The sequence below is a fragment of the Petaurus breviceps genome, unplaced genomic scaffold (assembly GCF_028583685.1).
Source record: "Petaurus breviceps papuanus isolate PSGF00001 unplaced genomic scaffold, PetGlider_PUasm1.0 178, whole genome shotgun sequence".
In the NCBI taxonomy this organism is placed as follows: domain Eukaryota; kingdom Metazoa; phylum Chordata; class Mammalia; order Diprotodontia; family Petauridae; genus Petaurus; species Petaurus breviceps.
Window position 1 is genome coordinate 8,988,681 of NW_027185777.1, and position 24,793 is coordinate 9,013,473.

At 38.6% G+C, this 24,793-nt stretch overlaps 1 protein-coding gene across 2 annotated transcripts in view; it reads right to left on the bottom strand.

Moving 5' to 3' along the window:
• The window catches only part of ST8SIA6 (ST8 alpha-N-acetyl-neuraminide alpha-2,8-sialyltransferase 6), a 123,953-nt gene that overhangs the window by 67,951 nt on the left and 31,209 nt on the right, over window positions 1-24,793 (bottom strand). For both annotated transcript variants that reach the window (XM_069086263.1, XM_069086262.1), the window contains exon 3: window positions 6,579-6,671. In XM_069086263.1, the coding sequence (XP_068942364.1) occupies window positions 6,579-6,671 (93 nt within the window). The remainder of the gene's footprint in view (window positions 1-6,578; window positions 6,672-24,793) is intronic.

Genomic DNA, 24,793 nt, shown 5'->3' on the forward strand with positions numbered 1-24,793 from the left:
TACATGTAGGGGAATAAGGTAATAAAACGTGTGTGTGTGTGGGGGGGGGATTATTAAAGGCTTTTGAATGCCATGCAGTAGGGGTTTAATAAATGTTTTTTTCATTCATTCATCCATTCAGTAAACAGGAATTGGAAGTTTCCTTACATCGTGTATGATCAGTTAGTAAAAAAGCAAATACCATTTTTGTTTTTTGATAACTGACCACATTATAGACAGTTTCCATACTGTAGCTCACCTCCTTTTCCCTGGACAGCAGACATAACAGGTCCTTCATTTTTCTAGGATAGCAATTTGAATTTTTGCAAAAGAAGGCAGTCATGAATCCTCATATCTTATTAGTCACAAAACAGCTACAGTTGCTGATGAAGACATTGTATTTCTTCATCACCTCCATCATGACTGCCAGAGTAATGAGAATTCTAGTCCTATGAATGGCCAGGAAAATATAATTATTTATATAATTCACCAAACAGAACCTTAGTTCTTTGATCTGTAAAATATCAAGAGCTCGACTCAATGCCGGCCCAAGTTCCTTCTAGTTCAGAAATATTCTGTGTTCTCGACACAGCATGGATCAATATGGTTAAATCATTGCTTGGCAGAGTTTGGGTAACCTTTGTTCTATATAAAATAAAGGAAAAAACATTCAAGAATTTGCATCATAATCTCTAGATGAGCTTCTCTGATTCCTCCTGAGCTTTTCAGAGCAGAAATCAGACTGGTGAGGCTTCCTGGATTATATGGTTGCCACTAATAGTGATAATGTGTTGACTACAATTCTTCTGACTTATTTTCTGACTTTTTATATGTGGAAAACTGCATAATGAACCAAATTGTGGGAATCTGCCAAATGAAGCCATGCTAAGGATGCCATGAAAAATCATGAAGCTGGTGTTAGGATATAGTAGCACTCTGTTTCATTGAGAAACACTTCATCCTTAAAAGTTGGCCCCAGAGGGCAGCTAGCAGCTCTTACTGAAGAAGAGATTAAAGAGAAAAAAGGCACATGTGCTATACTGAGGAGCCATTAGGGTACTACAGGGGAACACAAGGGAGGGAAGCCAAAGCTATATATTACTGTGTGCCAGAGAAATCCTAGAGAGGATCAAAAGTCTTCCTTGTTGATAGACAATGAAAATTGAGGAACTCTTGCTTTGTCTGCAGGCTGTCAAGTGATATATAAGCTTTTTAGTGTTGGGGGGAAGGGGAAGGTTCAGCCACTATAATTTATTCCTCCTCTTTTCAAACAGTATTTCAGGTCATGCTGCCTTCTTCTGGGCGCTGATAAATTGTGAAGAACATTTAAAGGCCAGTCTTCAATCCACACTATAGTCAAGTGGGCCTGACTCTTCTTTTTCAATGCAATTCAATTTAATCCAACAGACCTTTATTAAAGACCCACTGGGTGTGTCTGTCCTTGGGGGTAAGAAGATAAAGCATAATCTGGTCCCTGCCCTCAGGAAATTCCCAACCTAATGGGGTGATACAATATGTGTACAAAAAAAAACCTAAGAGTCAGGCAGAAAGTGATAAGGGCAAAGAAGGGATCCAGACAAAACATTCCAGGAAAACTTAAGCAAAAGTGTGATCATTTTCAGCTGGAGGGATCAGGGAATGCTTCAGGGAGGAAGTGGCCCCTGAGCTGGGCCTTCATGGAAGAGAAGAATTTCACAAAGGTGGAAGATATACTAAATATTAGTAACGAAAATAACCAGAATCTTTACAGCGTATCCTTAAGAAGATATTTGCCGGCAGCAAGCCTTTATTAAGCACTTTATATGTGCCAGAGAGTGGGCTAAGCACTGGAGATACAAAGGAAAAAGGAAAAATAAACAGTTCCTGCTTTTTAAGAAACATTCTAATGAGAGAGAATGGCTCAAAGGAGAAAGCAGTGGCTGTGGAATAAGAAGACTGGGTTCACTTTAACAGCCTGTCTGATCTTGGCCAAGTCCTTAACTAAAGCAGGTGCTTCAGGTTCCTCACATTAGAGTTAGACGCCTCTGAGATCTCCCCCAGCCCTCGATCTGTGATTCCAGGCACAGGAACAGGAACAGAGAGGATACATGCAAAGCATATGGAAGGTGACCGTCTGGATGTGTGCCTGCCAGAAAATGACAGTGAAGGTTTTATGTTGTGATCATTTTCAATCATACTCAGTAGAGAACCTTACCAAAAGGCTTGCCATGAAACTGGCACCCAAAAGGGCGTCCCAAGAGACTCAGCCTAATTATACATGCAAACAGTGGGAGCGAGGGAGATACACAAAACACATCTTCCTGAGACCCAACTTTTGCTGTGTAAATTGAAAAAGAGGAAAGAGACAATAGGTCAATGTAGAAAAAGAGAGAGATGAGAGAAAAGCTGCCAAGTAGAAGAAAAAGAACTTATCACTAAGAAGGTCAGCCCTTCTGTGCCACCTGCCTTGAGAGAAGTTAATTCATTTGTCTAGAACAATGAGAGTCAAGGGGGACAGCTGAAGTACCCAGTGAAACTTTAAAAGAAGAGAGAAAAGAATTACATCTTTAAAAGTTGGAAAAGGATAAAAACAACCCAGAGAAAATGACTTGATGTTACATTTTATTTAATAAGTAGAAAGAGTTGGGATAGAGAATAACACTTGTTCAGTCGTTTCTCAGTCATGCCTGACTCTTTGCGACCCTGTCTGGGATTTTCTTGGCAGATATACTGCAGTGGTTTGCCATTTCCTTCTCCAGCTCATTTTACAGATGAAGAAACTGAGGCAAACAGCGTAAAGTGACTTGCCTAGTGTCTGAGGCCAGATTTGAAGTCAGGGAGATGGCTCTTTCTTGCTCCAGGCCTGGTGCTCTATCCAGTGTACCCCCGAGATGTCCAAGAATAACACTGGGAGTGGTGTGTGTGTGGGGTGGGTGTTAGGAAAAAATATTGATAAAACTAAAGAAGTCTAAGAAGAGAAAGAAAAGTTAATAGTAGAACAATCATAATAGGTTTATAATAATGAAGTTTATGAAGTGCTTCCCTTATAGCAATCCTGTGAATCAGGTAATATAAAACATTATTGGCCTAATTTTTATAGATAAGGAAATTGAGGCTCACAGATGCTATGCCAACAGTCAGTGATTACACAGCTAATAAGATATGGAACCAGGATATGAACCCTTGTCTGCCAATGCTAGTTCTAGAATTCAAGTACTGAATGAAACAAGGGGATGCTTGAGCATTCATTGGTGTCATTAAAAAATATCACCACCTCTCTGGACTTTAGAGATAGAATAAAAAGCACCTTCAATACCTGAGAAACAGCCACCCAAAATAGGATATAGATTACTGGGTTTTGAGGGGACAGCTAGGTGGCCCAGTGGATAGAACTCCAGGCCTGGGATCAGGAAGACTCAACTTCCTGGCCTCAGACACCTACTAGCTGTGTGACCTTAGACAAGTCACTCAACCCTGTTGACCTCAGTTTTCTCATCTGTAAAATGAGTTGGAGAAGGAAATAGCAAACTGCTCCATCATCTCTGCCAAGAAAACCCCAAAAGGAGTTACAAAGAGTTGGACACAACTGAACAAAATAATAATAATAATGATAACACTGGATTTGAAATCAGAAGACCTGAGTTCTGAAGCTTATTGCCTTCATGAACCTGGTCAAATTATTTGACCTCCATGGGCTCCGTTCCTCATTGGTGTAACCTCACTTCCATCTAAACCTAGGAAGAATTTACTGGGGGGAAAAACCCTGTGATGCTACATGTTGTGTATGTGGAGGAAGACGTGACTCCTGATTGGTTGAAAGGTGTCCCTGAGCTGGGCACTTCATAAGGTAAGAGTCACATTTTGGAGGAGGAGGATGAGAGAGGCAGACAAGAAAGGCAAGTGTAGACTTCTGAATGGTGGACGGGATCTTCCTTGAGCCACATACCTCACGGCGGGAAAACTGGTCCCTGCTATGTCCTTTGATTCTCAGTGCCTGGAGCCCCAGAGACCCCTCTAAATGAATTTCCCTCAGTGAGATATTCCATCCTCCTTACTTCGTGGGAGAGCTTATCTTGAATCCAGAAGAAGAGTTCATTTATTCCTGTGTATCCTTTGGACTGTTTTAATCTTGTAGCTTCCCTGATTTCTGTTTACTGCTTGCTTTGATGAAGTTTACCATCTGATAGTAATGGTCTTTTGGGTAAACAGAGTTTGGTGAAAGGGAGTTAAGCAAGCAACAGTAAGCTGAGTATTACCTTCCCTCTTTTCTTCAGAACCTTTTGCAGGAGAATCAGCCAGTCTCTGTGGTCAGGGAACCTGCTTGCACCCCCCTCACTAAGTTACTGGTGGACTTGGCATGGCACTCTGGTAAAATTATAGTTTCTCTTGGAGCCAGGATGGGCCAGAGTCTCCAGAAGATATCTCGCCATACTACATGTGGTCCGTTTGTATCTTATACTGTACATCTATAAACAGAGGGAAATCTCTAAGATGGAATTGGACCCTTCCAGGTCTCACCAGAGGATCCTATAGGTGGTATTTCTTTTCTCCAACTTTTCTTCTCTTATTGTCAACTATTCTCCCTTCAGCTTTCCTTGTGAAAGACTACTGGAGGAAAGAAGAGCCCCACTATCCCCACTGTACATGTTTCTAGGGATCGAGTTTGATCCTTATAATTTTGGGGAGGCAAAGAGAAAATGGTTTTAGTTTTGGTAAATGTAGAAAAAAACTGTCTCCTCACAGAAAGGGACATGTTGATAGCAGAAAGACAAAAGGCAGAAACTTCAAAAGAGCATGACAAAATGGATAAATTACTATTTTTAAGAAAATAAAATTATTCCTTATCATTATACAAAAAGAAGGGCTTGTGCTGCTAGGCTCTCCAACCTCTTGGTAGCCTTGGTCATAGCATGCATAATTTCTGACAACAGAAAATGAAACTGAAAAATTAGTCTCTTGTGTGCCCAATAACACTTTCATAGCAATCAGCAATTCATGTGAGCTCCACATAGACCTTTGCTAAGCAGACGACCAGCAAAGGCTAATTATACAAGCTAGTTGAAAATCAGGACTGTAATGGAAAGGCATCCCCCCAAAGAATAGCCAGGGAAAGGTTTTCTCATCAAACATATTACAATAAAAAAAAACAGCAAGGGAAAGTAAAGAGAGAACATGAGAGACTGTACACAAACACTCTAATCATCTCATTGTGGTTGAGCATTTTTGTTCAAGATGGGAATTTTAAAAGTTTATAAAATCCCTACTTTTAATATTTTTCCTAGTGTTAGCTTTTCTTCCTCAGATATTCAGGTCTGACTGAAAGCCACTTAATCCATACAAAAGTTAATTGTTCTGATCCAGGGGCCATGTGTCATCTTTGGGAAGTGATGTAATAGAAATGTCAATGAGAGTGGGGATGATAACAATATGCCCTAATATTTATATTCATACCCATATGCATTATACAACATATTGTATATACATACATACATATTATGTTTATATACAATCTTATTGGAAAATATGGGATCAACCCTATGTTATTGCTGTAGTTTCAGTCGTGTCTGACTCTCCACGACCCCATTTGGGGTTTTCTTGGCAAAGATAGTGGACTGGTTTGCCATTTCCTTCTCCGACTCAATTTACAGATGAGGAAATTGAGACAAACAGGATTAAGTGACTTGCCCAGGGCCACACAGCTAGTAAGTGTCTGAGGCTGGATTGGAACTCTGGTTTTTCTGACTCCAAGTCCAGCATTCCATCCACCATACCACCTCACTGCTCTCAATCCTATGAGATAAGTGCTAATATGCCCATTTTATAGATGAGAAAACTGAGGTCAAGTTGCCTTGTCCATTGTCATAGGGCTAAGTAGCATATGATTCAGCATAAGAAATTTCACTTTCCTGATTTCAAGTCTAATGCTCCAGCCACAACACCATCTAAACTACATCTTTATGTTCCAGTGTACAGTCATGTTCCAGGGAAATGTTTTAATAAGGATTTTAAAATTTAAAAAATGTTTTAATAGGAATTTTTAAAGGATTAAAATTTTTTTGATGTGGATTCCTGGTAAAATTCTAGATTAGATGATTTTTTTTTGCTTTTTTGGAGGGCAATTAGGGTTAAGTGACTTGCCCAAAGCCACACAGCTAGTAAGTGTGTTAAGTGTCTGAGGCTAGATTTTAACTCAGGTCCTCTTGACTTCAGGGCCGGTGCTCTATTCACTGTGCTACCTAGCCACCCCAATTAGATGATTTTTAAAGCTAACTTGTGAGCACTTAGAAAGCCAAGATATGAAATGAGAAATAAATCATTTACATTTAAAGGTACACTCATTCATTGTTGGTGGAGTTGTGAATTATTCTAGAAAAGTTCAGTATAATACAGAATATCACTAAGTTGTACATACCTTTGATTCACTAATATCATTACTATGCATAGGTTAAAAAAAAAGGAAGGAGGTGGAGTTCAACCCATATAAGAACAATACAGCATACTTTATATAGATATATAACAGATCCCATAGCTACACATTCATATGCTTATACTTATCTGAGCATTATAAGCCTATATACATTTCAATATGTAATAATAAAAGATGGAAATTGGAAGCTTACCTTTTCTTTTTCATAAATGAAGACCAAAGTGTTTCTTGTAGATTTTTGCATTCTGGTGGCAGGTGAAGCGGCTTTTTTATACCCAGATTTGTGCTGTTTCATAAAAGAAATAAGTGGGAAGGAAAAAGAGGTGGAAAACAACAGAATTAAAAATTAGAAAGCTTTTTCTTAATGCTATGTTCTTTGTTAATGAAAAAGCATTTAGTTTTTGGAGGTATGATCAAATGAAGCCTCTTTTCACTTCCATGACTGAGCTCTCCATAAAAAAAGGATAGTGATCTAGCCACCTGTGGCATTCTAACTTCTAGATTAATTCAGTTCACATTATGAACTAAATTATATAGACATGTAAATTAGGAAAGTAATTTATAAAAGAAAGAGGCTTTGAAATATTGGATTTGCTAAAATATATTTACATATTTTGATAAGTAGCAAATATTTTTTGTTAGCAAGTAAAAAAAAAAAAGTAATTGAACACATTATATATTATACCGTTTCTTTGTGCATGAACGATGAGCTGGGTCCAGAAGAAAATTGGAGGAGGAGGGCAAAACAGATAGCCTTGGGGAAACTGTACAATGCTTTTTAATGATCCCAAAAGAAAAGTCCATCTTTTTTAGTCACCAAATTCTTCCTATGATTCAGGACAGCTCTGAGTCATGAATTCCAATGTCTCTAAAGAGTTAACATCAAGGACTATCCAAAAGGCAATGGTGCTGCACACAACAGGTTGACCAAAGGTGATGGATTTTTTTTTCAGCCACAACAACTCATAAAAAAATTGTCCATTAGAGTTGTTATTAGACTGGGTGAAGAACTGATGAGCCCTTGTTAAGTTATTTTTGTCCTTTGCTTTGAAAGATGATGCTGTGGACTATAAGCTATGAACATCTATGCAGGTGAGGCTAAAGAGGCTAACAGTCTTTTCTGCACCTCTTTAAAGAGAAATCCAAAAACTAGATCTATGGTTTCATTAGAATAGGGAACTCCCAATGAGGAAATCCCCTTTCTCAATGAAGACAGATTTCTGCTCTGCAACTTACAGGTATCTGGGGCCCTTAAGACCTGCCTAGGGTCACAGAGTCAATGTATGCCAGAGAAAGGATCTGAATCCAGGTCTCCCTGACTGTGAGGCTGGCTCTCTAACCCATTATATCATGCTGTCTTCTCTATATTTAGCATAAATAGATTCTGTCCTTTGCCTAGTTATAATCTGAAGGGTTTGTTTCTTATTTGCAACACACTCTCCTAAATTCTGTGGTTAGTAATTATAGCTCACATTTACATACACACACATTCATTTATAAACAAATATATATGATTCATGTTTATGTAGTGCTTCAAAGTTTTCCAAGTACTTTTCTTGCATCCTTCCTGGGAGCTAAATAGTAGAAAACATTATGAGTCCTAATTGATCAAGGAAGAAACTGGAGTCCACAGGAATGACATGGCGTGCTCAGGGTAATGGAGAGAAATTGAATGCCTTTCATTCAATATTTCATTGCTCCTTCTAAACAGAATGAACAAATACCTTCATTTCTATCATTTTATTTCAATGACACAGCAATGATTTCCAAGATATCAACACCAAATTTTAAAAAAGAGAGAGAAATGGGAGCCAAGACTCTATCCTGATTTATGATTTAATGCTTCATGATTCCTGGTAGTGAGCAGCTAAGTGGCACCATGGTTAGAGTGCTGCAGCTGGAGTCAGGAAGACTCATCTGTCTGAGTTCAAATCTCGTCTCAGACACTTACTAGCTGTGTGACCCTGGGCAGGTCATTTAACCCTGTTTGCCTCAGTTTCCTCATCTGTAAAATGGGCTATAGAAAGAATGGCAAACCATTCCAGTATCTTTGCCAAGAAAACCCTAAATGGGGTCATGAAGACATGACTGAAAACTGAAGAACAATTCCCAGTAATGTGATGCATTTCATATTGTGTCCTAAGATCCTCTCGACCCATTCTTTCTTTGTTTTCTGGAGACTCAGAGGGAAGGGTCTGGGGTTTCCTTTTCCAGACATAAATAACTCCATCTTAGGGTTATCTTCCATGTCAGGCAAAAAATTATCAGTCACATCCATTTCTTGGAATTTGTGCCTACTCTATCCCACACCAGTGTGGAAGCATATTTAAAATCTTTTTTCACTCAACTAAAACATTTTTAACAAAAATAATATATATAATATGAAAAAATGTTTTTAGTGTTGATATTTATAATGTATAAAATAATCATGGTCATAATATTAATATGATTTTTGTTGTTCAGTTGTATACAACTCTTTGAGACTCCATCTGGGATTCTCTTGGCAAAGACCGTGGAGTGGTTTGCTCCCTCCTTCTTCAGTCATATTTTACCAACTAAAAATATTAAGAAATAATATTTTCTCCTACTTAAAACACTTTCCACACTTTCCCCTTTAAGGAAATATATAACTGGTCAAGAATAAAGGCTAAGGTAGAAGAATAAACATCTCTTGGTCTTTTGAGAGTATTGCCTTCTCTGTCCCCTGAAGCGATGGTTTGCAACCTCCCCCTTCTCCACTGAGGAAGGTCTATGATGGGGACCAAAAAGGAGAAATCCTTTAAATCTCTGAGGGGCTGATTCAAGGAAGGAACTGAGTGGTTTTAGTCATAGATTGACCATTGTTCTACAATGTTAACTCCAATCTGTATTTTTTTAAACATATTTTGACCTTTTTCTTTTTCAAGAGTCACTTAAATGTTATCTCAGATTGTCTCATGCCAGAGGGACATCCAAGGACATGGGGGTAGTATGCCAGTCGAATACCACCCCCCCCAAGCTAGAAGTACTCAGATTTAGATTACTGTTAAATTAAACAGATTTTTTCTGGCAGATTTTTGCCTAAAACATTGAGGATAGTATTAATATATTTTTCTTTGACACTGGAGGAAACCAGTATAGAGCATTCTGTTCTGCTTGCAAGGTCAACACCTTGCTCAATTCCTCAAGAAAAGCCAATCACAGAGTGAAACTGGTCACTCTCCTCCATTTGCAAGGCTGATCAACACAAAAAAAAAACACTAAAAAGATACTCAGGTTGGAGGGAATTTCTCCATCTGAATTTCCTAGGTGCTATGTGTTCATGAATAAAACTTCTGACCTGCACTTGGAAGCTGTAGCTTCCCCCATCTCCATACTGTGTCTTTCAAACTACACCAAACTGCTCACCCCCCAGATGTTTTAATAACCAAACAGCAACAAAATTGAGGCTTTTTTTATTATTTGTGAAACTTATATACAGACACCAACAGTACCTAGCATCATTTAACTCTGCTCTGAAGTCAGAGAATAACCTGGGAAATTAATAATAGTCTATGGAAACCTGTCTAACCAAAGTCCTCTAAAACGGAAAGTTAGGTCTTTCACTGGCTGCTGATAGGAAGTGTTTTCTCCACCTATATCTCACTCTTTAAAGTTCTTCCCCTCTCTCAGACCCAAGTCTATGGGAAAAAGGTAGGAGCGCTCCCCCAAACTCTAAAGCTTAGCAGTGGCAAGGACCAGTCCCTTCCTCTCACCTAGAACTGTGAGTTGTGGTAGTAATGAATAGCAGTAAGAAGGGAAATCTCTTTTATTCCTTTGGAAGACCCTATTTTCCTGTCCTAACTTCCTTCTCCCATCCCTTTCCCCGTCACTTCAACACCCCCTTCCAATGGGCCCCTCTGGGGTCTGTTTCCCTTGATTATGACTACTGAATTACATAATTTTAAACTATGTGAAGACCTAACTATAATTTTTTAAAAACCCAGGACAAGACATTTAAATCCACTAAATCCACAGAAGATTAGATGATTATTTCTTTCCTCTGAAAGTCCTATTCAGTGCCTTGTCATGGTTTGGAGGTAAAGCTATCATGTTGGAAAGGCTTTGGATTGTAGCGTCATCAAGAGGTTCCATCTGTTTTCTGAGGACCAGGCTAAGTACAGAGTGGCATCACAGGTCTGATGGCCACCTGTCTTTGGCCATGATAATCAATGAAACAAAGTAGTGCATTGTTAAGAAGTACTATTTATCCTTGCAACAAGCAAGCAAACAAAAAGATCTCAAAGGAGGTAATGCAAACATCACTATTCCCATTTTATTGGTGAGGAATTGCGGGCTCACCCAGCTAGTAAGAGTGGGCCCTCAAACTCAATCATTTTCCCTCTGCCCTGCTGGAAAGAGGCTAAGTGAATATGCAAACATCTGGAGATAGATTACTGCCTGCTATTAACTTCCCATTGTACAAGACTTTAATCTACTTTAATCTCCTTATTTATGGCATTTGTTAAGTAAATGTGTTAGCATTATCAGAGAGAGCAAGGAAGTTCACCTGGCTTTCAGGCCTATGGGGGTATAATTAACGGGCTTATTTACAGGAAGGCAGAGCAATGAGGAATTCCTGGTGTTTATGAATCTAGTCCCATCATTCTGCAAATCCAGGGTGAAAAACCAAGCAGGAGCAAGAATGGGAAGGGCTTTCTGCTGCAGCAAGGTCCTTTGGGATCCCTTTCCTCTGTTTCTGCTCTGGCACTGCCCACCAGGGGGAGAGTATCTTCAGTGTGTACCCAGGATAAGTCACATCTGCTTATGACCTAAAAGGCTTCAGACTACTGAATGTTGTTTTTTGAGTAGTTTCAAGCACTTTCGACTCTTGGTGATCCGACTTGGGGTTTTCTTGGCAAAGGTACTGGAGTGGTTTGCCATTTCCTTCTCCAGCTCATTTTACAGATAAGGAAACTGAGGCAAACAGGGTTAAGTGACTTGCCCAGAGTCACACAGCTGGTACGTGTCTGAGTTCTAGTACCTCTTCCTGACTCCAGGCCTGGCACTCTAACCACCGTGCCACCCACCTGCCCCAAGACTCCTGAATACCCACAGAAAATTGCACAATAATGATTTCAAAGTCATAAATTTGGAGCTGGAAGATCATCTAGACCAATCCTCTCATTTTTTTAGATAAGGAAAATGAGGCCCATAGAATGATCTGCCCAAGAACATTCACATTGTTAAGAGGCAGAACTAGATCTGATTCCATGGCCTATAATAGTTCTGAGATTAAGTTTTAGGGAAAATTAAAAAGAGAAAATGAAGGTGGTCAGGTTTCTAAACATTAAGAAATGTTGGGGATTGGCTAGGTGGCACAGTTAATAGAGCACCAGCCGTGGAGTCAGGAGGACCTGAGTTCAAATGTGACGTCAGACACTTGACACACTTTAGTAAGTGACTTTTGGGCCATGTGACTTTGGGCCAGGTACTGAACCCAAATTGCCTTCCAAAAAAAAGCAAAAAAAAAAATGTTGGAAATTTACCTTTTGAGATTGTATGAAAGCTCCATAAAGGGTTTTTTGACTAGTTTTTGCATATTTGTGGGTTTTTTTTTTTACAATTGTAGTCATTCTTTGTGTGATTCAACCAACTGTAAGACCCAAGGCAAACAATGTAGTTAAAACAGTAATCCATATTTGCATACCAGGTACTTCCCCCACAAAACTTTGATGAGTTATAAATCCTTTAATCAAACTAAAAATCATCACTCTTAATTTTTTTGAGGAGAGGGGGAGAGGTGAGGGAAATCTATTCCATAGCAGAAATGCAAGGCAAAGGTTGTCATCTTCATCCCATCACCTGTTGAGTTTCTTCTTGAAATCTACAGAATTTTCAAAATAAGGTGAATGGCCTCAGAGGTATGAAAAGAGTTGACAGAATTTAACTTACTCTAATATGCGTGTATGAGAGGAGTGTTGGGGGGGGCACTTCTTTCTGAGCCCTTTGGTGGGCTAGTTAGATGTGACTGTGGACCTGATTAGTCAACCTCTAGGCATGTTGGCCTGTGCAATCATGAATGGTAACATTTCTTTTGGGACACTATTTACACCCCAGGTGACAGTTCCAGGAGATGCAATTTGTTTAATGGAAAAGCAACAAGGAGCAGCTTTGGAAGCAGAACAGTGAGGGTTATGGAGGCTGAGCAGAGGAGCAGTTGGGTACAGTTTGTGTTACCAAGAGATACAGCTATAAGACTCCTTCCAACCACGACTAAAAAGAAGTATGACTTGTCCAGGAAATGTTCCATTTCCCACCAACATAGCAATCTGCAAAAGATTGTATTCCTTTGTGTAAGAACTGCAGAATGAATCTATTATTTCATTTTCCCTTAGTTGATGTAGTCTTCTGACCCCTTTTGTGGCTATCTTTCCCCTCCCAACTCTGCATCTGACTTTCCAGACTTTTGACATCTTACCCTGGAGCTTCCCTCATCACCTGGGTCTGCTCACCCTCCCCCTGGAACATTCTCTGACATTCTGGCTCCCTTTTTGAGTGGCGAGTTCTAGGCTAGTAAACCTTTCTTCCTCTCCTGTATATGATTCTGGTTTTCTGGAATTAGTCTGTCATGCCCCATGCAAGTATCTTCTGCCCTTCTCTTCTCCCTTGAGGGGTTTTGTCTTCCCCCATCAGGCTCCTTGAGGGCAGGGACTATCTTTTTTGTTTATATTTGTGTCATATTCATTGTTGCTGTTCAATTGTGTTTCACTCCTGTCCAATTCCTGGTGACTCCATTTGGGGTTTTCTTGGCAGATACTGGAGTGGTTTGCCATTTCCTCCTCACTCTATCCCCTGCATCATCTATCTACCCACGGCAGCTTGTCACATTGTAAACACTTAATAAAGCTTGTTGCTTTGCCTTACGATGCAAGGGGTCCCAGAGTTGAGTTCAATGCTTGATACAGTCTAACTATAACTTGATGGATGATCACTTTAAGAAAATATTTTCATTTTTTATGTGAACATTGAAAGGCCCATTTTATATCGAGTTTGAAAATCTGGCTTTGGTTATCACAATAAATTAATCATAGTTGAGAATAAAATATTAGTATTTAATGACTAAGGCATAGTCACTGGGAGGGCTAGAAAACACTTCCTGTCAGTAATAGGAAGTCTAATTTTTATTGTGTTACTGACTGTGGAGAGAGAAGGCCCAAAAATCTGATTTATGATGTCTATAATTCCAAGTCCCATATTCCCCTTAAAGAGAGGAGAGTGATTGACAAACCATGGCTATCCTACTATTCTCATAAAGGTGTAATTCTAGTTTTTCTGAAATATGGGGTGGGGCATTAAAGATCTATTTATACCTTAGCTATGAATTTCTGTTTTATTCTGACTTCTTGGGTCTTTTCTTACCCTGTCTCAAATTACATGGACTAATGTTATGCAAGGATAGGTAGGTGGTGCAGTGTGCCAGGCCTGGAGTAAAGAGGACCTGAGTTCAAATCTGCCCTCAGACACTTACTAGCTGTGTGACCGTGGGTAAGTCACTTTACCCTGTTTGCTTTAGTTTCCTCATTTGTAAAAATGATCTGGGAAAGGAAATGGCAAACCACTACTGTATCTCTGACAAGAAAACTCCAAATGGGGTCACAAAGAGGCAGACACGACTTGAAATGGCTCAAAAACAACAATAAATCGTACACAAACTAACAACCTCTATGAGCCTCAGTTTCCTCATCTGTAAATTGATATCAGGGTAAAAGAAATCTGATTGATGTGCAAAGTGCATCATGGCTGATTCACTTCCCATGTCGAAGAGGGTGAGAAGCCTGCTTCTGGGAGAAAGACGATAATGCGTAATGCAGGAGTCCTGGAAGACCTTTGGAAGATCTGCAGACACTGTGAGTGATTCTGGTCTGCTAGCCGCATGGTGGACAGTAGCCTCTTTTATTGGTTGCAGGTGTGGAGCCAAAACTGGGGACACCTTTCAAAGGCCTTGGCCTGCCCTGCTTTTGGCTTGACTCCTTTGTGCTTCGAGGGGAGACATGCTTGAGCCCTCTCCCTCGGGGGCCTGTCTGCAGCACCATCAAAGTGGACCTTTTCCTTGGTGTGTGTTTGCTTTTTCATTTCAGATGGAGGAACTGAAGGCTATTGATCTTGGGAATGTTGAAAGGTCAAGAGAGTCTAGGTGTCCAGACAGTAAACTCTAAGAGTGAAATCCACACCAGGTTTGCAGTCAGCCCAACATCATTGCCCCAAGAATGCAGGACCCACCTTCAGAACTTGCCCCACTGTAGCTAATGCAGGTCTCATCTGGCAGGACAACTGAGTTAGGGTAGGGGAGAGCATGACCCTCAGGTGTTGGGGGAAAATTTTTGTGCTTTTGTTATTGATACACCTTTGAAACAAAGATCTCTTTGTAAAAATTGACCGATGTAAAATGTTTGAATGGAGCTGGGTACAAGTGATGTTGGCTGATAGTGTGGGGAACATACCCAGTTCTAATGCCAGTCCCCTCAAAGGTACCCCAAGGGTCCTGAAGGTAAGCTGTAGCTGACCCTCCTTCAGGAGAGTGAGGACAGAGAGTATTTGCTGAATGAGTAACACCACCTCCCTCAAACACTGCCAGTAAAGTGGTATGTTAGCTTTAAAACTCTATATAAATATTATTAGCCACAGGTATTAAATGCCTCTCTTTTCACTATTACATCCCATGATGTCATCCCTAATTGTCATTATCCATAGAAACTCCCTTCCACGGACAGATTGTCACCAACTAGATTCCTGGAGAGTTTTCTAATATGAATGAAAATGTTCAATAAATAATAAATGGTTTGTCTGTTAAACATTATTGCAAGACCATGAAGTCTCATGGATCAAGTATTTCTGGCCTTATCCAGACATGATAGTTATTTCATGTTGTCAGCCTGGAGTTATGCTTCAAAGGCAATAAGACTATGGCAGTCTTGGAGACCAAAGCATCACTGGAAAAAGCAAAGAAGCAATTTGCAAAATTAATCAGAAGAGGAAAAACAGCAGCACCCAGACCAGATGGCATTCACCCCTTCAGACCACCAATGAAATCAGGAGAATTTCTAGTAAATGTTTCAAAAAGAACTTTTAGGATGAAAATCTCATTTAGGTAAATGACATGAGTTTGCCCCTCTGTAAATATACTATAACATAACAACATCATTGGTGGGAGAGAGGCAGATGAACTCTCTGTTCATCTTGGCTGTTAGCATTCACTCTCTTCTCACTTACATAAATGTTGTATTCCACCACTCCACTGAGTGTTAGTTCTTTGAGGTCAGGGGCTATTTTGTTTTTGTCTCAGGCTGAATCCCTAAGCAACTCCTCTACACCTATGGAAGTGTCTCAGGTAGGTGCTGTGTGAATTGATTGATACTTGAACGGGTACAAGCCCAACCCTCATGATGGAATGTGTATACCTGTTGTCTGAGAAATAGTCTAGCTAAGTTCTGAAAAATGATGAATTTTCTGGCTATAGAAACTGTCAAAGAGAGAGTTTCAATCTGTATCAGTGGAGAGATTGTGTACACAAAGAGGTACAGATCCTTGAAATATTAAAGAAATTCAAAGTGTCGTGACCTCTTCAGATAAATCTAATAAATGATAAGCATTATTATTCTTTCAGAAAAGGTCAGTTGACAAGTGAAATTGGTAATGTTCTTCTATCCATTTTAAGCATATCTATATGGGAAACCACAAAGCTCTCAGACTCTTGACTACTAAGGTTTATTTCAACATCAGGAACTGGATTTTTATCTGGAACTTGAAGAAGTCAGGGAAACCAGAAGACAGAGTTGGAGTGGGATTTGAGTATTGAGGAGATGGAGTATCATATGTGAAAAACATCAAGGGGTCCAGGATGACTGGACTGATTACTGAAGAGTTCCTGAAAGTGAGTAAGGCACAGGAAGAATAGAAGGTAGGAAGGAGCTATTATCATTAAGGGCTTTACAAGCCAAACGGAGAATTTTATATTTGGTCCTGGATCTGACGGGGAGCCATGGGAGTTTAGTCAATGACAGAGCCAGAACTGCACTTTGCAAAGGTCACTTTAGCAGCTTAGTGGGGGATGGACTAAAGTGAGAAGAGAGACCAACCAGAAGGCTCTCTCAATAGAACAGGGGAGAGATAATAAAGACCTGCATTAGAACACTAGGTAAACTCCTTGATGTCAAGGGCTCTTCTTTTCTCTTTGAACCTCCATTGTTTTGCATGCTACCATTTACCTGGTAGGTGTGAACTAAATGTTAAGATTAAATTTATTTAGATCAAATATAGCTTAAAAATGGGGAAGTAGACACAGAGGAAGAATGAAAGAACAGATGAACAATCCAAATCTTGTGCTGGTAAAACTAAGAACAATAGAAAGGTCCCAACATGTTGGGTAGAACCTTTATGAATGATCTACCAGAAAACACAAGCAGGAATTATGTGAACTGAGAGGAATTGGGATCTATGTGAATGGAGACAGGATCTGTACCAACCATCACATAGCCCCTGAAGCATCAGGGAATTCTAGATCCAAACTCTAGGGTTGAAAGTTTCTCAGAGACCATCTAGTCAAACTTCATTTGCTAGACTAGGAAACTGATGACCAGGGAGGTTGTGACTTGCCCAATGTCACAAAAGTAATAAGTGAAAGAGGAGAACTTGAACCTAGGTCTCCTGACTTCCAAGTCATTGTTCTCTTCCCTGTAGCAGGTTACCCCTTCAGTGCCTCAGACTGCTTACCACTTAGCCAAATACCTAGAAGTATGGACCATAACTTCTTAGGAGCCTTTCATATCAATAAGTTCTTACTGAAGTAAAACAAAGCCTTGGGCTAAAAAGATGTTTAGTCTGTTAAGGTTCAGACCAGGTATATCTCAGCTGAACTTCCCAAAAGTGCTTTGGATTTATGTTTGTGATAAAGTTCTCATTACCATGATAAGAAGCAATGGGCAAAATATTTTGGAAATTATGCCTACCATTTCAAGACATTTTAAATGTGGACTAAAATAGTAAATACAGCAAGTCATAAAATAAAAACAGTGAGTGTATAGTCAGAACCTTCAGGCTTTGGAAGGTTCTGACTATACACTCACCATTCTTCGTCTATCATAACTTTATTGCATTTTACCAATTTAACTCAATTTACAACTGTGAGTGAGATGAAACAAAAGGCCTTTTCATAGGATAAAGATGAAATACAAACAACTGAGATAAGGGAAAACTACTTCAAGAAAGATTCAATTCAGTGGGCCCCTATTAATCAGAATCATCCATGAACTATTTTTTCATGCAATCAATTTTTAGAAAGCGGTAAAAAATAAATAAATAAAACAAGTAAAACACCAAATACTGGGGTTTTGGTTTGAAGACAATTTTCCTTAGTGTCTTCTTGGAGACATTTAGAGATTCAGTACAATCTCCTAAACTTTCCACATCTACTTTTACTTAAAAATTATCACTGATGATATCACTGATGACCCCAATGATGACACTGGAAAATTCTAAACAATAAAATTATTATTTTTAAATTATAGACTCTACTAGACAGAAGAAGGGACAACAACGCTTTGAGAGGAAAATTTTCAGATCAATTCAGCTAACTATAAAATTTAATTAACAGAAGGTCTTACTCTCTGAGGATTCCACTTAATTGAGCTCTGATATATTTGAAATACTTTTACTAATCCTGAAAGTAATCTTAGAAAAATATATGGGTGCACACAAACTATATTTAGTTTGATTGGAACAATGAAGGGTTATGAGAGAGTCCATAAAAACCTAACAATTAAATAACTGAGCATGATAATTACTGATGAAATTCAGCAAAAGAAAGATGGAAAGCAATACACCTTGAAAAGAATGAGTAAAACTAGTGAGATGTGATATTGAGTTCTGCTAACTGCATCTTATCAAGAAAACACTATCTTCACAAATGACTGAAAGGCTAGACTTCTTTAACTAAACCAAATTCCTGGCCTTATTCAGAATATATATATATATATATATACATATATATGTATATACATATATATATTCAAAATCTGTCATCTGATGAGATATCTCTATGGTATTTTTTTTTAAAGAGAGAATCTAAAACTGGTTAATTCAAATTTTTCCTCCTCTCTTGGTGTCTGGCAATATAGCTGATAAGATGATAGTAAGTACTAAACAAAACAGTGAATTCAAAAATTCAGTTGAACAAATGTTTATTAAGTTCCTACTGCTTATAAAGCACTGTTTTAAGCACTTTAAAATAAGGAATTTGTTTCTGGCATTTTCCTCTTTCAATTGGGCTTACTCTAATTTACTTTTGATTCCTTTTCCTTCCACAATCTTTCCTCTCACCCCCTCCCCCAACCACCACCCAATACTAAGGTGCTGCTTCATACTCTGAATTTTTCCCATCATCCCTTCTCCCATTAAAACTGAACTCTCCTGCATTCCCATTTCCACCTAATCTGGAAAATGGATGTCAATGGGTTTCTAACACATTACTGTTCTGAAGTAATATCTTTCCACTCCAGTGGATTGAGTGACATATTTCTATTTCATTGGGTTAAATAATTTCCCCAGCATTTTAGAACCAGTTAAGTATCACAGTCAGCCAAGACTTGAACCTAGGTCTCTTGACTCCAAATTGAGTGTTCTCTTCATTATATCATAAAACTACAAAGTAAATACAATGTTAGGAATCTCAAACATCACAGCAGAACAAAGAGAAAGATATTTTTGGTCAGGCAGACTTAGGCTAGGACTCTTCAGATTGGAGTACATAAGCAGCCTGCCATGTTTAAGATTTTAGTGATCTAAGAAGGTGAATGTTGAGTTTAAAAATTAATTTGAGAAATTGAATGAAAAAATACTGTCTCCTAGTTAAGATTTTTTTTAATGACATTTCATTTTGTTCTATTTTTCCTTCCCTACATAATTTCAGGAAAAGGAAATGAGAATTAGTAATGTTACGTTGAGTTCCCCTGTGAAGACCATTGGCAAGTGAAATACCCCTATCTATCAAACAACTGGGGAAGTGGGACTGAGGTATAGAGTGACACATATGGTTTTAACAAAAGTCACTGTGTTTGTACATATATATACAAGTCCCATCACTCAATCACAGACTTGCAGCTGAAACAGACTTTACAGTTCATCTAGAACCCTCTCAATTTATATAAAGATGAGGAAACTAAGGCTCAGGCAGTGATGTGACTTGCCTAGAATCCCACAGGGAGTCAGTGACAATGCCATCTTTTAATCGGCATGCAGCACAATGACTTGCACATAGTAGGAATAGTTTGTTGAGTTGAACAGTTTGCTGCTTATTGAGGGAATAAAATGGAATCTACTGCTGGGTTCCATAGCCATTCATTTTTTCACTCATTTCTTGCAGTTCAGCCCTTTACCCCTAATCAAATAAACAAACACTCACTAGCACCAGCCTATTAAACTATGGAGTTCTTGCTAGAAAGCAAGAAATATGCCTAGGCTGTTAACTGTGCAGTAGCATCCTTTTTTCTTCTGAACTGACCTCAACAATATCAACAACCATTTATTAAGTGCCTACTGTGTGCAGAACACTGAGCTTGCCACTGTGAAAGGGAAGAATTTTCTCTAGTACAAAGATGACTACCACATAAGCATGGTAGATAATATTAAATGATAAGTGCATTAGACAATTGCAAAACAAAATGAGCAAAGACATAGAGTGGCAAGGAAGACTTCATGAAGGGGATGATGTTGAATTTGACTTTAAAAGGCTCTACTAACTTTCAGTAGGGCAAGAGGCACTGAAGACAGATTGTCTCTGCCATCAGGAGGTATGTATTCTGGTCAGACCTGTGCAACTCCTTTGTGAGTGGCAAAGTGAACAGCAGGTAAGGTTTCTTCCTCCTGTGGAACCATAGTGACCTAGGACTTCTTTAAATGCCTCTGCTCTTTCTTGTATATCAGGATCACCATGTTTTATTATGTTCTCAGAAATTATCACCCCTCAGGAGACAGCAATCAGATCTTACACCTATTCTTTTTTTTTTTTAAGCAATCAGGGTTAAGTAACTTGCTCAAGGTTACACGGCCAGTTATTTCTGGGTGTGGTGCTAAACGTCTGAACCTGGATTTGTACACCTATTCTTCTAAGCAGAGACAAGGTTCTTAACTAATAGCAAAGAGTTCATCAAGAAAAATTGATAATAGAGCCTAGCAGAAAATCTTTTCTGGGCTCTAAGAGGGACAATACACCTTTACATAATGATGAAGATGCTTGAATTTCTCACATTATCTAAATTTTGAACAAAAAAAAAACCCACATCGATATTGGTCTCCTAGAGGGTGAATTTCAATAAATAACCAACCTTCTTAATGTTCCTCACAAACAACATGTCATTTCCCAACTGACTGTCCCCTGGGCCTGGAATGCTCTGCCTCTTCACCTCTGCCTTCTGGTTTCCTTGAAAACTCAGGTCAAATACCACTTTCTGCAAGAGGTCTTTCCTTCTAGGTGCCCCCTCCCCTCACTATCTTTCCTCTGAGATTACTGAGAATTTACACTATATGTATGTGCATAACGATCTTCCTCAATAGAATAGAGAACTCCTTCAGGGCAGAGATCATGTTTGTCACCTTTGTATTCTCCAATGCTTAGCACAGTGCCTTATATATAACAAGTATTTAATAAATGCTTGTTGACTGACCAACTTATGTAGAACAATACTATTATTGTTATTGTCATTTAAATATCCCATTCAATTCCTGCCTCAGACCCTTACTAAGCTGGGTGATCCTGGTCAAGTCATTTAACCTCTGTTTGTCTCAGTTTCCCCATTTGTAGGATGAAAATAATAGTACCTACTCCAAAAGGGTTGTTGTGAGAATTTATATATACGTGTATATATATATGCATGTATGGCACTTTACAAAAGTGCTATGTAAATGCTTGCTATCATTATTATTCCTGTTGTTATCATTACTATTATATCACCATCATCATTGAAGCTCTAGATCTGGTTGGGACTTTGGGCCACTCCATCCTAGAACTGGGATAAAGAAAGAAGGGAAATCTGGGTACAGCCTGACTTAACAGTGTAAATTTTGTAAAAGCAGATTTCAAAGGGTTCAGAGGAAAGACAGGTAGGTTTCCATGGAGCAAAATGCTTCAGGGAAAGTCAACCCAGGAGAGATGGTAGATGCTCACAAATAAACTTCTGAAGAAACAGTCCCAATGAGGCAGAAAACAGGGATTTGCTGTGACACAGTCCTGAGAACGAGCTGAGGCTGGCAAGAAAAGCCAAAAACAAACAAAAAGTATTGCTTTTTGGAAGCTATCTTGAGAAAATAATGGAGGATCAACAAAGAGATGGGACTTTACATAGGATGAACAGGATGATGATAAATGACAATAGAAAGAAAGAAGAAAGACTGACTCAATTCTTTTTGTTTTCTCCCTCCAAAGGAAAATGACCTTTCCACTCAAAATAACTGAACAAAAATGATAATCAGATGGTTGATATCCAAGAAAGTTAATGAGATAATCAGAGAGGATCTAGCTGTGCTTGATGATTTCAAGACACTTGGCTTGGATATTCTCTGGTCCTAAAATAAGGCTGGATGTTACTGCTGAGTCAATATTTGAAATATCAAATAGCAGTGATACCTGGAAAAGATTATAGAAATCAGAAAGGCAACGCAAGATCAGTTAAGAACATATGTTCCAATTTTCAAGAAGGGAAAAGAGAATAGTCTAGAACAGTGATCTTGACTTCAATTCCTAGGGAAGTTCTAGAACCAATCATTAAAGAGGTGGTTGGTAAACCAGAAAAGGAAGAGGTGATTACAAGGACAAATTAATGCCATTTCCTTCTCTGACAGATTAAAAAACTAGAAGATGAGGGAAATACTGTATATATAGTATATATAGGATAAAGTATACATACTGTGTATAATTTCTTCAGTTGTTTTTCAGTTGTGTCTGACTCTTTATGACCCCATTTGGTGTTTTCTTGGCAAAGATATTTGAGTGGTTTGCCATTTCCTTCTCTAGCTTGTTTGAGAAAGGAGGAAATTGAGGCAAAGAGGGTTAAATGACTTGCCCAGGATCACACAGTTAGTAATTGTCTGAGGCCAGGTTTGAACTCAGCTCTTCCTGACTCAGGCTCGGCACTCTATCCACTTAGCCACCATCAATGAGTTGGATCAATGACTTGTGTTAAGGCAAAGATGCCTTTTATCAAACATAAAAATGGTATCAATCTAGAAGAGATATTAGATGACAGTCAGGATCCAAAAGGATCTTGACAAGCTAAACTGAATGAGTTAGACTCTAAGAAGATGTAATTCAGGAGGGATAAATGTAAAGTCCTGGATTTGGGTACCAAAAAAAAAATCAACTTCACAAGTATAAACTGGAAAAGACATGGATAGGTAACACAGTTCTGGAAAAAGACCTAAGGGTTTAGTAGACTGTGTAAGCTCAATATGAGATGGTAGGATGATATGGAAACAAGGATCTGAAGCACACTGAAGGACAGACATGGCAGTCATTTGAGGAAGGAGGCACCATCAGCAAACATGACCACCTGAGGCCGAGAGGAGGACCAGTTATGGACCCAACAAAGGAACAGACCTTGACAGCCCAGTTGAGTGTCTTGCCCAGCGGAGACACCTAACTAAGGGGAGTTGAATAAGGCCTCTATGAAGAAAAAAAAGTTTTTTTTATATCTTGTAGGAGTTGTGAGTTGCCATTTGCCACATGAGTGAATCACCACCACTATTCTCAGGTTGAACCTATTTCTTAAATGGATGTTGTGTGTATTTGTAGGAAAGTATGCCCAGGTTTTTGGGGTATTTTTTGTACTAACCACTCTTACTATGCCATCTTAGTAAATACTGTTGATGAAGCTAATTACATCTACTTGCTCACTGCTAATGAGAAGTATAGGGGTAGACATTCCTGAGCTATTGTCACACAAATAACCACTTACAGGATTTCCCTCCTAGGACACAAGGCACCAGCTGCTCCTCTACAGAACCCACTCCTAAGTCTGAGTGTGAGTTGAAGTAATCGTACTAGAAGGGGCTGCTGTACTAGCAGTGTGTTCTGCTTCTGTTGTGCAAGAAAAAGTCATATAAACTGAGTTTCCAATTAATGAACTTTTCCAGCAGAGTTTGTATGGAAGCATTAGGGATCAGGGAGAGGAATTTACATCTGAAAACAAAGGCAGAATGTTTTGATTGAAGTACATTTTATTTAAACTTGAACTCTCCAGTACAAAATTTTCCACACTAATAATATCCCCCAAATTAAAATGGGAACAAATGGTAAAATAAAATTTTCCATGTGAATTTCATTTTGTATATAGTTTTTTTCAGAAGTGATGCACTTGAATATGAAATCTGTCCCCTTCATCTCACAAAGGACCCTTGATATGCATACAAATCATTTCTATCTCAAATTGATTTAAATGGAACATTTTGTCAACTAAGCTACTACTTTCTTAATTTCTTTACCCAAATGATCGAGTTACTTTAGCACAACAGAATATTCCCAGACCTAATATGCAAAAAGAAATCTCATATCTTAACCACAGAACCCAATGGGGAAAAACCTCATTTAATAGAGAAAAAAATGCTAGACATTTTATAAAACATGATTTTTGTCTCTAACGTGCCAGTACCCACCCTGGGTCAGCTTTTTTGTTCATGTAACTTCCTAAAAGTCATAAAGATCTGTTTCTTGGGCAAAATTTGTTTCTAAATGTTTTTCCTTCTGTCACACTCATTCCAACTGATTCTATCCATATGTTGATTAAGCACTTACTATATACCAAGCACTATGCTAGGTTCTGGGGATATTAAATTTAAAATTAATAAATTCAATTAATTAAATTAAAATTAAACAATGCCTGCCCTCAAGGAATCTGTTGTTAAATGCAACTTTTATGAATCAAAGCAAAGTCTATGTATTCTTCTCTATCTTCCCACAACATTTTCCATAACAAAAATATACTTCTTACTAGGGCTTCCTTATTAGCAACTAACGATAAACCAATTTCTCCATGATAAACATGGCCCTGAGTAATCCTGCACCTCTTCTGGTGCGTTAGAAGCATTTAACAGTGAAAATACATTGATGCTATGGTTGATGACACCTTGATTAATCAGGTAATATGCACTCCTCATAGTTGGTGAAATGGACTATATAACAACCACCATTTTATTGAATTCCAGTGGCCACAATTTATCTCCTACATTAACGACAATATAGTGTCTGTGTCTTTACATTCAATGACATTTTGACATTATTTCTAGCCCCCATATTTCATTGGCTCAATAGTATATTTAACTTAACTAATGTGGTTTGAAAATTTAAAACTTAAACAGTAAATACCAGATAATATTTGGTATTCCATAGACCAGAGAAGAAAA